Source organism: Mobula hypostoma, chromosome 1 (genome assembly GCF_963921235.1).
Source record: "Mobula hypostoma chromosome 1, sMobHyp1.1, whole genome shotgun sequence".
Taxonomy (NCBI): domain Eukaryota; kingdom Metazoa; phylum Chordata; class Chondrichthyes; order Myliobatiformes; family Myliobatidae; genus Mobula; species Mobula hypostoma.
The window spans coordinates 181,086,875-181,103,559 of NC_086097.1; the positions used below are offsets into that span (position 1 = coordinate 181,086,875).

Below are 16,685 nucleotides of genomic sequence, written 5' to 3' on the forward strand. Positions count from 1 at the left end.
CTTCCTTGTAATCTCACTACACACTGCAGCTACTTGTATACCAACTGCCCCATCCTTAGTCCTATCACTCTGGTTCCCATTCTCCTATCCAATTAGTTTAAACCCTCCCCAATAGCTCTAGCAAACATGCCCGCAAAGATACTGGTCCCACAAAGGTTCAGGTGTAACCCAGCCTTTTTGCACAGGTCATACCTTCCCCAGAACAGATCCTAACAATCCATAAATCTGAATGAAACCCTGCCCTCAGCACTAATTCTTCAGTCACACATACATAGCCAAATTACCCTATTCTTACCCTCACTAGTACATGGCACAGGCTGCAATCCTGAGATTACTACTCTACAAGTCCTGTTTTTCAACTTTCTTTCTAACTTCCTATATTCTCTCTTCAGGACCACCTCCCTTTTCCTATCTATTGTATGTCGATGGTACCAATATGTACAACTTCTCCCCCTTTAGAATACCGTGGACCAGTTCCAAAACATCCCTAACCCGGGCACTTGGTAAGTAACATACCATCCAGGTGTCTCTTTCATGTCCACTGAATCTACTTTCTGCTCCTCTAATTATAGAATCTCCCATCACTACTCTTTTCCCCTCTTCCTGAGCCACTGAGCTAGACACAGTGCCAGAGACTTGGGTGCTACGACTTCCCCCTGCTAGGTCATTCCCTCCCAAAAGTCTCCATAAGACTATAAGACCATAAGATATAGGAGCAGAAGTAGGCCATTCCGCCCATCGAGTCTGCTCCGCCATTCAATCGGGGCTGATCCAAGTCTTCCAGTCATCCCCACTCCCCTGCCTTCACCCCATACACTTTGAAGCCCTGGCTAATCAAGAACCTATCTATCTCTGCCTTAAGTGAACCCAATGACTTGGCCTCTACAGCCACTTGTGGTGACAAATTCCACAGATTTACCACCCTCTGACTAAAGTAATTTCTCCGCATCTTTCTTCTAAATGGACGTCCTTCAATCCTGAAGTCGTGCCCTCTTGTCCTAGACTACCCTACCATGGGAAATAAGTGGTATACTTATCCAAAGCAGTATACTTATTATTGAGGAGAATGGCCACAGGGGTACTCTGCACTGGCTGCTTACTCCCTTTCCCTCTCCTGATCGGGGACCTGTGACATGCAATTTAGGGGTGACTACCTTTCTGAGCTTACTATCACCTCCTCATTCTCCCATGTGAGCCCAAGGTTATTGAGCTGCAGCTCCAGTTGCTTAAAAGGATCTCTGAAGAGGTGCAGCTTGATGCACTTCATACATATTTATTTATCAAGTAGACTGGAGGTCTCCCAGAGTTCCCACATCTCACACAAGGAACATACCTCCTCCAAATCCATTTCTAGCACACTAGCTACAGTGGTATGCAAAAGTTTGGGCACCCCTGGTCAAAATTTCTGTTACCGTGAATAGCTAAGCGAGTACAGGATGAATTGATTTCCAAAAGGCATAAAGTTAAAGATGACACATTTCTTTAATATTTTAAGCAAGAAAACTTTTTTTATTTCCATCTTTTACAGTTTCAAAATAACAAAAGAGGAAAAGGGTCTGAAGCAAAAGTTTGGGCACCCTTCATGGGCAGTACTTAGTAACACCCCCTTTGGCAAATATCACAGCTTGTAAACGCTTTCTGTAGCCAGCTAAGAGTCTTTCAATTCTTGTTTGGGGGATTTTCGCCCATTCTTCCTTGCAAAAGGCTTCTAGTTCTGTGAGATTCTTGGGCCGTCTTGCATGTACTGCTCTTTTGAGGTCTATCCACAGATTTTTGATGATGATGTTTAGGTCAGGGGACTGTGAGGGCCATGGCAAAACCTTCAGCTTGTGCCTCTTGAGGTAGTCCATTGTGCATTTTGAGGTGTGTTTATTCTGTTGTAGAAGCCATCCTATTTTCATCTTTGGCTTTTTTTTTACAAACGGTGTGATGTTAGCTTCCAGAATTTGCTGGTATTTAATTGAATTCATTCTTCCCTCTACCAGTAAATGTTCCCCGTGCCACTGGCTACAACACAAACTCAAAGCATGATCTTTTGCAGCCAAAAAGTTCTACTCAAAAGGTTCAAAGGAACATCTAAACAAGCCTGATGCATTTTGGAAACAAGTCCTGTGGACTGATGAAGTTAAAATAGAACTTTTTGGCCTCAATGAGCAAAGGTACGTTTGGAGAAAAAAGGGTGCAAAATTTCATGAAAAGAATACCTCTCCAACTGTTAAGCACGGGGGTGAATCGACATGCTTTGGGCTTGTGTTGCAGCCAGTGGCACAGGGAACATTTCACTGGAAGAGGGAAAAATGAATTCAATTAAATACCAGCAAATTCTGGAAGCAAACATCACATCGTTTCGTAAAAAAGCTGAAGATGAAAAGAGTATGGCTTCTACAACAAGATGTCACAGTCCCCTGACCTAAACATCATCGAGAATCTATGGATTGACCTCAAAAGAGCAGTGCATGCAAGACGGCCCAAGAATCTCACAGAACTAGAAGCCTTTTGCAAAGAGGCCATTCAGGCAAAAATTGCCCAAACAAGAATTGAAAGACTCTTAGCTAGCTACAGAAAGCGTTTACAAGCTTTGATACTTGCCAAAGGGGGTGTTACTAAGTACTGACCATGCAGGGTGCCCAAACTTTTGCTGCAGGCCCTTTTCCTTTTTTGTTATTTTGAACTGTAAAAGATGGAAATAAAAAAGTTTTCTTGCTTAAAATATTAAAGAAATGTGTCATCTTTAACTCTATGCCTTTTGGAAATCAGTTCATCTTTTACTCACTTGGCTATTCACATTACAGAAATTTTAACCAGGGGTGCCCAAACTTTTGCATGCCACTGTATGTACTAACAGTAAAAAAAATTACTAGAAACCAACTTACTTACTTAGAACCTCCAACTGTGCTTACCCAAGCCTGTTGAGCCAATGCTGGACCCCTCTAACAAAGCTCCACTCACACAATGGCCGCTATGCTTACACCTCCTTTCTTTCTTTTTATTGCTGCACACTAATTGCTGCCTGCTAGAAAAAAGCTAAAAAGCGCCCAAGTTCTTTTTAAAACTCAAGCTGCATCAGCAACTAAGGACCTCGCACGCTGATTACCACCCGCCAAGAAAAAACTCCAGATATCATTTCCAGATCCAACGTGAAAGGCATGGGTAGAAGATCCCACCTTTGATCCACTGTGAAAATCATAAGAATTCTCAAGAAGGCAAACTGCAGGAGATTTGGATGTGATACTCAGTTGTTTGGTATATTGGAGGAATAGATCAACGGACGTTTGGGCATGAGGTGCATGGGTGAGAAAGCAGTGATGTTTTATTGAGCGGTGGAGCAGTCTGAAGATGCTTGCTGTCGACTCCTGGTGGTTTTCAAAGATTATCTTTATTTAAAGTAAGACGACCAGACCTATAAGCAGAATTCCTTATGTGCTCCAGACCATTTGAGGACTTGTGTGCAGTATTACCCTTAACCCCATCGTCCAGATGCTGCAGACTGTGAACAGCTGGAGCACGAAGGGCAGATGATCAAGTCTAGCTGTATGCTCCACTGCGTCCTTTGTTTACCAGATATCCAAATCTCCTGCAGTTTGTCTGCTTTAGAGTTCACATGATCTTCATAAAGGATCAAAGAAAAGGGTCTTTCTGGTCTGGGAGGGCCGGCGCTTGGGGTGTCAGGGAAAGCCAACGGTTTACAACGCTCTGCGTCTGCATCTACATCTACAAACCCCTTTTCAAAGACAAATTACCAGTCTCACATCCTAAGAACGTACCATCACCTCTGTATTTACCAGATAAAGTAAACAGCCAATATTCTCTCGTCACCCCATCTTGTTTGACCTGGATTCGCATTTGAAGTGAAGACAATAGAGCCTTGGCTATTAGAACAGGGTGCCCACCAATGAATGAATGGGTCAAAGGATCGTTAAGACACTTGTCCAACAAATCTGGAGAGATTGAACGATGGGTAGGGAGGTACTAAGGGAACATCATACTGTGGAGCGCCGAATAGTGAGAACTCACTGTGAAGGAACAGGTTTAATTTGGAGACCGGTCCTCCCCTGTTGCTGCTTCGGGGCCTGTCAGCAGCGCAGCCGGGCTCCGTGACGGGACCCTGCACCGAGGGAGTCTCCGCGACCTCACACTTGTCATCAATATCCACCCCCCCCCACCCCGCTTTCGTGACGCCCCAAGCGCCGACCCGCCCAGATCGGAAGGACCCTTTTACCTTCGCCGATTTTCTCCAATTTCTCATATTTCTGCATCACGGCGACCAGAGTCGAGCAGACTGGTAACTGCGCGACAACACAACTCGCAGTGCCAGAAGGCACAGCGCCACACGCAGCATGGGAGGGCTCACATCCACACAAAGCAGCACCAGCAGCACCTACAGCACCAGAGGGCTCACCGCCACACACAGCGCCACCTGCAACATGGGAGGGTTCAATAGCACATACAGCCCCCGCCCCCCCATAAACACACAAACACACACACGAAGGCTGACTGTCACCATCAATCACCGCCAAACTAGAGGCCAGAGGTTTGAAGTGAGAGTGGAGAGATGTAATAGAAACTTCAGAGGCACTTTTTCACCCAGATTATGGTTAATATATAGAACGCGCTGCCAGAGGAATTTGTTGACACAGGTACATTAACAATAGCTAATCCAGGCAACAGCCTGGCGAACCTCTTCTGCAATCTCTCCAAAAACTGGATTGGAGAGCTTGCATTTGCTGTAAAAAGAGCTTGGACAAACTTGGATTATTTTCTCGAGAGAGTCAGAGACTGAGAGGAAACCTGATAGAAATTTTTAAGATTAGGAGATCAGAGATAGTCAGAGTCTTATCCCCGGGGAAGAACTGTCAAACTGAGAGGGGGCAACTTTAAAGGAGTTTTAGGGGAAAAGTTTTTTTGTACACAGAGAATGATCGGTGCCTGGAAAGTGCAAGGTGGTGGTGGAAGCAGATATGGCAGCAACATTTAACACAGGCACGTGAACAGATAGGGAATGGAGGAATATAGACATAAACAAGCAGATGGGATTAGTTTAAATAGGCATAAGTTATTGCAGCTGTGACAAGAATACACATAGATTAAGATGTAGCTGGCCTGGGTTGGCACTAGTGGAATCAGCAGTTGGTCTGCCAGTAGAATCAGAAGTTGTCTTCAGGAGAGAGAGAGATAAGGAAAACAATGGAGCAGCATTTGGAGATGTTAATGAAGGAAGGAGAGCTGTCAAAATCGGCTCCCCCTTTGAACCCTGAACTGTTTGAAGTAATAGAAAGGCGATACCCCAGCAGGGGGATAAAAAGGGACAGGTTCGCTAAGGCAAGACACACACGACACCCGAGGTAACAAGACCCTGGAAGCGGTGCGTCTCTCACAAGTCGGTGGGAAGTACCGGGCCATAAACGCACAGGGTGGAAAGGCACGATCGGCGGGAACCTGGTGTGTGTCCACCCTTGCCTGGGTGCCAGGTTCACCGCAGGGAAACGATCGTACCTGGAAACGGAGGGGTCACGGTCGGTGACCTCAGATGACATCACAAAGGACTCGCCCGAAAGCTGACTGCGAAGGTCTGTGTGGAAGCCTTGAATATTCATTCGTTTTGCGCTCTCTCTCTCCTTCCCCCCACTGTCCATCGCCACGGCGGCGATTACTGCGAATTGAACTGAACTAAATTGAACTGAACTTTGCGTCACTTTGAAGCTGGTCATTTACCCCTAGACAACAATAGAGTTTGATTGATCCTGTTATCTTAATTCTGAGCACATGTATGTTTATCATTGCTGAACTGTTGCATTCATTATCCTTTTGATTAGAGTACTGTGTTGCTTGTTTCTTTAATAAAACTTTCTTAGTTCTAGTAATCCAGACTCCAACTGAGTGATCCATTTCTGCTGGTTTGGCAACCCAGTTATGGGGTACGTAACATAAGTGGGGTTCTCGTCCGGGATCTTGAATGCTAAATTTGGGACGGAGTAAATTGATTGGGTCAAAATTCCCAAAAGAAAGAAAAGACAAACAGCAGAAATGGAGGCTGAGGAATTTATAAAGGCGCCGACCTTGGAGGCATTAGAGGATGCCAGGAAATCGGAATTGGTAGCTGTGGCCAAACTGTTGAATCTTGCTAAGGGGAAGTCGACAATGAGGAGAGAGGAGATACACAGAGCTATCGTAGAGCACTATGTATCTAAAGGTGTGTTTCCCCAAGGCGAGCTGGGGGTGGTGTCTATTGAAAAACCTGCTGGAGACGCGGTACAGGTGCAGCTTGAAAAACTGAGACTCGAGCACGAGTTCCGGGTAAGGCGGTTGGAGCGAGAAGAGAAAGAGAGGGACAGACAGTTGGAGCGAGAAGAGAAGGAGAGAGAGTTAGAAAGGAAAGAGAGGGAGTTAGAAAGGCAAGAGAGAGAGAGGCAGTTGGAGCGAGAAGAGAGGCAGTTGGAGAAACAGAGGGAAAGGGAATTCGAGCTGGAGAAGTTAAGGATAAGGGCAGAGCAGGGGCCCGTGCCGAACCAAGGTGGAGGGTTCCGGGCGACCCAGGAGGTTAGGCTGGTTCCCCCCATTTGACGATACCGACGTGGATCGGTACTTTCTCCATTTCGAAAAAGTTGCTACAAGTCAGGACTGGCCGAGGGATAAGTGGGTTGTTTTGCTTCAGAGTGTACTGAAAGGGAAAGCCCAAGAAGCTTACTCAGCTTTGTCTGCGGAAGATGCTCAGAGGTACGAGGTGGTGAAAGAGGCCATCCTCAGGATTTATGAGTTGGTCCCGGAGGCATACCGGCAGAGGTTCCGGAATGCGAGGAAGCAGTGGGACCGCACGTATTTAAAGTTTGCCCGTGAGATGCAGACATATTGTGAGCATTGGTGCGCCTCAAAGGGGGTAGAGGGGGATTATGACAGACTGCTACAGCTGATCCTGATTGAGCAGTTTAAAGGTTGTGTCCCTGAGGGTATGAGACCCTACCTAGATGAGAAAGAGGCAGCCACGTTAGCCGCAACTGCTAAGTTAGCGGATGAGTATGCGCTGACGCATAAAATGAAGTTTGCCCCGAGTAAAGGCTACCAGAAGGGTAGTCAGGACGGTGGGGAGAGTCCGCCAGAAAAGTCAGAAAGTAAGCCGGGGACTAGTGAGAAGGATAAGGTAGACCGGGAGCAGTCTGGTAGGAAGTCTCCTGGGGTCGTCTGTTATAATTGCGGGAAAGTTGGACACTTTGCGTCCAGGTGCTTTGCCCCAAAGAAGGAGACGGGAAAAGGAAAAATGGTGATTTTGACTGGCTGTATCGAGCTGGTAAACGAACCGCTAGGGAAGGACAGGTCTGCCAAAGTTCAGGAAGGGCGCGAGAGGTTTATCTCGGCCGGATTGGTGTCAGTGAAGGAGGAGTTAAAACCAGTTCCAGTGCGGATCTGGAGAGACACGGGGGCGTGTCAGTCACCGATACTGAAGAGTGTATTAGAGTTTAGCTCAGAGACCCAGACTGGGGAGGTCAAGGTCAAAGGTATTGGGGAAGGGACAGAGGCAGTCCCTTTGCACCAGATACACTTACAAAGCAACCTGGTCTCTGGACTAGTCACGATCGGGGTGAGGTCCGAATTACCGATGAAAGGCGTGGAAGTCTTGCTTGGTAATGACCTCGCCGGGGGAATCGTGTTCGAAGCAGTGAGATTGACAGGTCAGTCTGCCAGCATTGAAGCCCCGCCCATGGACTCACAGGTTCATCACTGGACTGCGGTAGTAAATTTAGCTGAGACGTTTCTGCCAGCCTTGTACGAGAAGGGGGTAGAAAGTGAAAAGAAGGAGTGTAGTGAGACAAGAGGTAGTGAGGGAGCTGGGACAGACGTAGCATTAGCCAGGAAAGAACTTGTGCAGGCGCAGGAGCGAGACGAGGGGCTGATGGTTTTGGCAGAGGCAGCTCTCTCTGACACAGACTTAACAAGGGAACTAGTAGGCTATTGTGTGGAGGAGGAAGTGCTAAGGAAGAAAGGGAAGCCAAGTACCGTACCCGCAGATGAGGAATGGGGGGTGGTGCAAAAGAGTTATGGGGATGAGGTTTTTAACCTGGCCCACAAGGTACCCCCCGGTGGACATTTTGCGGTACTGGAGGGAACAGTTGGTGGAATCATGAAAGAGGTTTAGCGGCTGCACCGGAGGAAGGATGTTATTGATTATGGCCGACGCGAACTGAGACGGTCACAGGCTTTTGATATGCTAACAAACCTAGTCGGTGTTAGCGCGGAAATCAATGAAGCTAGGGTCCCCCTGATAAGAGAAAATTAAACATTTTGAAAAGATGAGTATGGTATCAACCAGATGGGAGAAGGCTATCGTTTTGGCCAGCTCTGCTGATAAGGTCTCTCCCTTAATCCCCGAACAAAGCGACTCTTTAGAAGAAGTAATTAAACGACTCGCACATGTGTGTTTGATTGTCCCGAGGCGATGCAAAGAACTGGGACGTTGGGTGGTGTCTGTGACACTGGGTTAGCCTAGCGAGCAACAACCATATAGAATGAGTAATTCAGTGACTAAAGGGCTGACGAACACAGAAGTGTGTATTGGCGATGTCATACGGCTGTCTGAAGCCAGCTTGATAGTGAACCTTGAAAAAAATTAGTTCGGCCACACGAAGGTCACTTACCTGGGAATTGTGGTGACACAGGGGCAGCTGGCAGTGATGCAAGCTAAAGTGCGGGCTATCTCTGACATCCCAACCCCAACAGACAAGAGGGCCCTCAGAAGGCTCTTGGAGATGGTGGGGTACTGTAGGAAGTTTTGCAATAACTCTGCGGTTACCACCCCTCCCCCTCCTACTAAGCCCTCGCGAGAGAAAACTAAGTCGGAATGGGACGACCCTTGTTATTGTGGTCCAGAACGAAACCCAATGAGAGGTTACATTGATCGCAATTCGTCCGTGTTTTTGGCTACTTTGAAGTTTGCTAAGTTGGAGCCTGGTCTAAGGGATTATTAATAACACATATAAAAGGAACAGGAAATGTGATTGCTGACTGTCTGTCAAGGTGTTGACAACTTCAAACTTGCTGTATTAGCCAAATAGCTGATAAAGATGTATATGTGTGTGTATCAAATAATGTATTCATGTTTGTAATTTTTACCCCCCGGTAAAAATCCTTAAAGGGGGGAAGTGTGACGAGAATACACATAGATTAAGATGTAGCTGGCCTGGGCTGGCACCAGTGGAATCAGCAGTTGGTCTGCCACCTGTCTTCAGGAGAGAGAGAGATAAAGAAAACAATGGAGCAGCATTTGGAGATGTTAATGAAGGAAGGAGAGCTGTCAAAATCGGCTCCCCCTTTGAACCCTGAACTGTTTGAAGTAATGGAAAGGCGATACCCCAGCAGGGGGATAAAAAGGGACAGGTTCGCTAAGGCAAGACACACATGACACCCGAGGTAACAAGACCCTGGAAGCGGTGCGTCTCTCACAAGTCGGTGGGAAGTACCGGGCCATAAACACACAGGGTGGAAAGGCACGATCGACTGGAACCTGGTGTGTGTCCACCCTTGCCTGGGTGCCAGGTTCACCGCAGGGAAACGATCGTATCTGGAAACAGAGGGGTCGCGGTCGGTGACCTCAGATGACATCACAAAGGACTCACCCGAAAGCTGACTGCAAAGGTCTGTGTGGAAGCCTTGCATAATTCATTCGTTTTTGCTCTCTCTCTCCTTCCCCCCACTGTCCATCGCCACGGCAGCGATTAATGCGAACTGAACTGAACTAAATTGAACTGAACTTTGCGTCACTTTGAAACTGGTCATTTACCCCTAGACAACAATAGAGTTTGATTGATCCTGTTATCTTAATTCTGAGCACATGTATGTTTATCATTGCTGAACTGTTGCATTCATTATCCTTTTGATTAGAGTACTGTGTTGCTTGTTTCTTTAATAAAACTTTCTTAGTTCTAGTAATCCAGACTCCAACTGAGTGATCCATTTCTGCTGGTTTGGCAACCCAGTTACGGGGTACGTAACACAGCACAGGCAAGGTGTTTATGTGCTGTACAGTTCTATGTTTTATGTTCTAATTTCATGCAGCACCTACCCCTGACTTCTCTGTGACTTTGTACACGAAGGTGACTTTGTCAACACCCTGTGATTGGAAGAAATGCTACTGGTATTACTGTGAAGAACATTTAGGGATACAGGTTGTTCAGGATATTAAACTGGCTTTGTATATGAGAAGGTCTCAACTAGGCTTGATTTGTTTTGCATTGAACACATCATGTATCTTTCAGTAAAAGAGGAATAGGGGAAAGTTTCTCAATGATCTCATGCTGCAATTGTGTTACAACATGACTTTCTCTTTCACCATCCTCCTGTTCAACCCCGCTCCCATAGAGTCTCCTCAGAGGATGTAAGAAGATGCTGGGTTTCAGAGCAGAGGAGAATGGTGTGGCACAGATCTCAAGGCTTCCTCTTGTGATTGCAATAAAGCCCAGTGTCAAAAGATTCAGAAGATCTGAAGAGAAGCAGTTCTCTCAAGCCGCCGCATCCCAGCCTTTCATTCTCCAACCTGAGTCCAGCAACTCAGGCAGTGTTCCTGCTTCCCCCATTTATATTTCCCTCCAGAGACAGCTCTTGCTTTTTCACTGGTCTTCTCCCTGTAACTTTGTACCTCATATTCGTTAATTTCACTTTTCTCTGGTTCACAAGACCTTTTGGGAGTCAATGACAATTCCAAAAATGTTCCTGAGGTCATAGATTGTGCAGCAACAAACAAAAAATAGACCATAAGATATAGGAACAGAAGTAGGCCATTCGGCCCATTGAGTCTACTCCACTATTCAATCATGGGCTGATCCAATTCTTCCAGTCATCCCCATTCCGCTGCCTTCACCCCATACCCTTTGATGTCCTGGCTAATCAAGAACCTATCTATCTCTGCCTTAAATACACCCAAAGACCTGGCCTCCACAGCAACAAATTCCACAGATTTACCACCCTCTGATAAAAGTAATTTCTCTGCATATCAGTTCTAAGTGGATGTCCTTCAATCCTGAAGTTGTGCCCTCTCATCCTAGAATCCCCTACCATGGGAAATAACTTGGCCATATCTAATCTGTTCTGGCCTTTTAACATTCGGAGTGTTTCTATGAGATTCGCCCTCATTCTCCTGAACTGCAGGGAATACAGCCCAAGAGCTGCCAGACGTACCTCATAGCGTAACCCCTTCATTCCTGGAATCATTCTTGTGAATCTTCTCTGGACCCTCTCCAATTTCAGTATATCTTTTCTAAAATAAGGAGCCCAAAACTACACAGAATACCTCAAGTGTGGTCTCACAAGTGCCTTATACAGCTTCAACATCACATCCCTGCTCTTATATTCTATACCTCTAGGAATAAATGCCAACATTGCAATCACCTTCTTCACAACTGACTCAACCTGCAGGTTAACCTTTAGGGTATCTTGCACAAGGACTCCCAAGTCCCTTTGCATTGCTGCATTTGAATTCTCTCCCCATCTAAATTACAGTCTGCCCGTTTACTTCTTCCACCAAAGTGCATGACCATACAGTTTCCAACATTGTATTTCATTTGCCACTTCTTTGCCCATTCCCCTGAACTATCTAAGTCCCTCTGTAGGCTCTCTGTTTCCTCAGCAGTACCCACTCCTCCACCTATCATTGTATCATCGGCAAATTTAGCCACAAATCCATTAATACCGTAGTCCAAATCATTAACATACATCGTAAAAAGCAGCAGTCTCCACACCAACCCCTGTGGAACTCCACTGGTAAATGACAGCCAGCCAGAATAGGATCCCTTTACTCCTTCTCAAAGTAGTGAAGGAACTCAGCAAATCAGGCAGCATCTATGGAGGGGAATAAACAGTCAACACTTCAGAGAGAAGCCCCCTTCCTTTCCAGTCCAGATGAAGGGCCAAAACATTGACAGTTTATTCCCCTCCTGGATGCTGCCTGAATTGCTGAGTTTCTCTAGCATTTTGTGTGTGTTGCTCAAGATTTCCAGCATTTGCAGAATCTCGTGTTTATAAATTATGGAGGTCCCTCAAGAAGGTGGCATCCTTCTTGAGGCCTTCCTAAAGAATCTCACCATCCAGATATGCCTCTTCTCATTACTATCATCAGGTATATATAAAGACCTCTTCCACTCACCCCTCCACCAGACCCTCTCTCTTCACCCCTGTTCATTGTGCAGAAGATACAAAAAATCCTAAAAGCATATACCATAAGGCTCAAGGATAGCTTCTACCCACCTGTTACAAGACCATTGAATGGTTCCCTAGTACAATAAGATGGACTCTTGATTTCACGATCTACCTTATCGTGATCTTGCACTTTAATGTTCACCTGCATTGCATTTTCTCTGTAACTGTAGCACCAATTTTTTATTCTGTTATTGTTTTACCTTGTACTACCTCAATACACTATGTAATGAATTGATCTGTGTGAAGAGTGTGCAAGTCAAGCTTTTCAGTTTGCCTATGTAGATTGTGACAATAAAAATCAATTCAAATACCACTCGGCCCATACATGCTGACCATGATGTATAGAACATAGAACACAGAACATAGAATAGTACAGCACAGTACAGGCCCTTAGGCCCACAATGTTGTGCCCACTCTCAAACCATGCCTCCCATATAAACCCCCACCTTAGATTCCTCTATATACCTGTCTAGTAGTCTCTTAAACTTCACTAGTCTATCTGGCTCCACCACTGACTCAGGCAGTGCATTCCACGCACCAACCACTCACTGAGTAAAAAACCTTCTTCTAATATCCCCCTTGAACTTCCCACCCCTTACCTTAAAGTCATGTCCTCTTGTATTGAGCAGTGGTGCCCTGGGGAAGAGGCGCTGGCTATCCACTCTATCTATTCCTCTTATTATCTTGTACACCTCTATCATGTCTCCTCTCATCCTCCTTCTCTCCAAAGAGTAAAGCCCTAGCTCCCTTAATCTCTGATCATAATCCATACTCTCTAAACCAGGCAGCATCCTGGTAAATCTCCTCTGTACCCTTTCCAATGCTTCCACATCCTTCCTATAGTAAGGTGACCAGAACTGGACACAATACTCCAAGTGTGGCCTAACCAGAGTTTTATAAAGCTGCATCATTACATCATGACTCTTAAACTCTATCCCTCGACTTATGAAAGCTAACACCCCATAAGCTTTCTTAACTACCCTATCCACCTGTGAGGCAACTTTCAGGGATCTGTGGACATGTACCCCAAGATCCCTCTGCTCCTCCAGTTAATCAAGTTAATCCCATTTCCCAGCACTTCACCCTTTTCCCTGTAAACTCCTGTCATCCACATACCTGTCTGCAAACTTCTTAAATGTATCTAATATTCCTGCCTCAACCACTTCCTCTGGTAGCTGGTTCTAGAGTCAAAGAGTCAGAACACTACATCACAGAAACAGACTCTTTGGCCCATCTAGTCTATGCTGACCTGTTATTTGGCCTAGACCCATCTATCTGCAATGTACCATTGTCCTCCATGCCCCTATCATCCATGTACCCATCCAAAATTCTCTTAAATGTTGCAATTGAACTCATATCCCCCACCTCCACTAACAACTCATTCCACACTCACACCACCCCTTAAATGAAGGAGTTCTCCCTCATGTTCCCCTTAAATATTTCACCTTTCATCCTAAACCTATGACCTCTAGTTCTGGGCTCACCCAACCTCAGTGGAAGAAGCCTGCATGCATTTACCCCATCCATACCCCTCATAATCTATCAGATCTCCCTTTGTTCTCCTACGATCCAGCAAAAGGTCCTAACCTATTCAACCTTTCCATAGAACATGGGTTCTCAAGCCCTGACAACATTCTTACAAATTTTCTCTGCACTTCCAAGTTTATTGCTATCTGTCTTATCTTTAGATGAACTGAACTGCACACAATACTCCAAATTCTGCATCACTAACTTCTTACATAACATAAACATAACATTCCAACTCCTGCACTACCACTCCACCAGGGTAAATTCTATCACCCATTGTGTAAATAAAGTAATAAGTTCTTATTAAACCATTCATCTCTAATCACATGTGTTGTTAAAATTATGTTCTCTAGTTTTTGATCTCCCAACCATGGATAAAACAATGCTCACCCTATCTATGACCCAAATAATTTTATATACTCCTTGAGACCACCCCTCAGTCTCCTAAACTCTAAAGAGTAAAGGCCCAGTCTGAATAACCTCTCTTTTTTAATTCAGTCCCTTGAGTCTTCAGAACATCCTTCCAAATCATTGTTTTAAAATTCTTCCTAGTTTTATCACATGCTTTCTCTAACAGGGTGACCAAAACTGAACAGAATATTCCAAGCGTGGTCTGACTAACGTTTTGTACAATTGTCACAAAACCTTTCTGTACTCAGTGTCCTCACTGGTGAAGACCAGTGTGCCGAAATCTTTCTTCATCACCCTGTCTACCTATGACTTCATTTTAAGGGAACGATGCACTTGTATTCCAAGGTCCTACTTCAGTACCTAGGTTCCTTCTATTCAATGTCAAAGTCCTACTTGATTTATCCTTCCAAAATGTAACACTTCGCATTTAACTAAATTAAATTCCATTTGCCATTCCTCAGCCCATCAATCTCACCAATCAAGATTCTGTGGTTCTTAATATTCTTTTACTCTGTCTACGACCTTACTTATTTTAGTGTCATCAGCAAACTTACTAACTATTCCTTGTATATTATCAACCAAATCATTGATGTAGGTGACAAATAACACTGGGCCCAGCACCGACCCTGAGGGGCAGTACTCCGCTGGTCACTGACCTCCAATCTTGGAAACATCCTTCCACAATCACCACCTGCTTCCTACCATCCATCCAAGTTTGTATCCAGTTTGCTAGCTCCCCTTGAGTGCCATGCAACCTCATCTGTCTTGCAGAACCTTATCAAAGTCTCACTGAAATCCATATACAAATCTACCACCCTACCCTTGTCAATCTTCCTTACCACTTCATTAAAATACTCCATCAAATTTGTAAAATAATATTTCCTACACATGAAGCCATGTTGGCTACATCTAATTGACCCTTGCCTTTTCCAAATATGAATATATATTATCCCTCAGAATGCTTTCCAGCAACTTACTGACTATGGATGTTAGGCTATTGGGAATATAATACATGATATATCCACTTAGCCCTTCTTAAATAAAGGCACAACATTTGGCATCCACTAGGCTTCCTCCAGCATTTGGAGGGGATCACTGACAGTATTTCAGTGGAGTCCTGGCTTCAGAGGCTACAAGTCAAGTGCTGAAAGATGGGATTAATGCAGATGGGTTCCCACTTGTCAGCATGCATATGGTGGGCCTGATAGCATGTTTCCATGAATTAATGATGAAATACTCTGGTGAGACCACTCTCTCTATTCAAGAGACTCACCTGATTCAAATGCCTATAATTGCTAAATGTTTCCTTTTCTATCTTGATCAAACTTTTTTGACCAAAATCATATTTTGTCATTACTTCCTGTCCGGAACACAGTGCCCTGAACTCTTGCTAACTGTCTTTTGAAAGCACTGTAAGCACCTGCTCCCAATCTACCATTGTCAGATCCTGTCCTGAGCTATGAAAATCAGCCCTCCCCCTATTTAGGACTTAAATTTGGGGGCCAAAAACCTATCCCGTTCTATAACGAGAATGAAACTTACAGAACTGTAATCAATATTCTCTAAGTACTCCCCCACCTCCACTTGCCCTGTTTCAATTCCTCAGATAAAGTCAAGTATTGTCTCAAAAACTCCTGTTCCTCTCTTATTCAGATCTGGGCCCAGATCTGGGCCATACCCTCCAAACATCCAGACCTGCCTCTCGGTTTTTTTTTTTGCATTACCTTACTTTCCCTTTTCTATTTTCTATTTATGATTTATAATTTAAATTTTTAATATTTACTATCAATTTGTACTCCAGGGAGCATGAAGAGCAGAATCAAATATCGCTGTGATGATTGTATGCTCTAGTATCAATTGTTTGGCGACAATAAAGTATATTCTCTGAAAGTAGGTGGACCCATGAGACAAAGGACAATGCTTTCGGTGTCACAAAACAACGAGGGTGTCCTGAGTAAATAACAAGGGCTGACCTGTCATGTACAGTGAAATTATTAGCTCACTGGGGTTGTGCAGTACTCAGTATCTTTGAGAAGAGTTTCACAGCATTGCACACCGGAGACAGGTCAGGAAGCTGGTTCAAGATGGCACCAAGATGCGATCTCTGGCAAAGTGTGGCTTGGCCTTAGTTGTTTTAAGGTTTGTAGGAATGGTTTTGAGAACAGTGTCGGGATATAGGGGTCAGGTTAAGTTGTATGGACAGGGATAAGGGGGAGTTAGACATCAGGGGTGGAAAGTGAAGAGTGAGGTGCAGGAGCCAGTGGTTGGTGTCTAGGTCAGAGTGCTCTGCCGCTGAAGGCCAGCGATCCCCATGGTCAGAGATACCCCAGGTTGGCGAGACATGGATTTATGTCAGAGGTATGTGCAAATGAAAATTCCAACAAAAAGTAGTGGATAATGCCCAGTCCAACATGATAAAGCCCTTATGAACATCTACGTAGAGCGATGCTGCAGGAAAGGAGCATCCATCATTAGGGATCCCCACCACCCAGCTCATGCTCTCTTCTCGCTGCTGCCATCAAGGCGGCAACACAGGAGCCTCAGGACTCACACCACCGGGTTCAGGA

General features: G+C 45.1%; 1 protein-coding gene across 1 annotated transcript in view; it reads right to left on the reverse strand.

The window, feature by feature from the left end:
• cdk5 (cyclin dependent kinase 5) overlaps positions 1-4,350 on the reverse strand; it is a 75,831-nt gene extending 71,481 nt beyond the window's left edge. The window contains exon 1 of the mRNA XM_063061028.1: positions 4,220-4,350. Coding sequence (XP_062917098.1) covers positions 4,220-4,256 — 37 coding nt within the window. The 5' untranslated portion in view covers positions 4,257-4,350. The remainder of the gene's footprint in view (positions 1-4,219) is intronic.
• Positions 4,351-16,685: the final 12,335 nt, after the last annotated feature.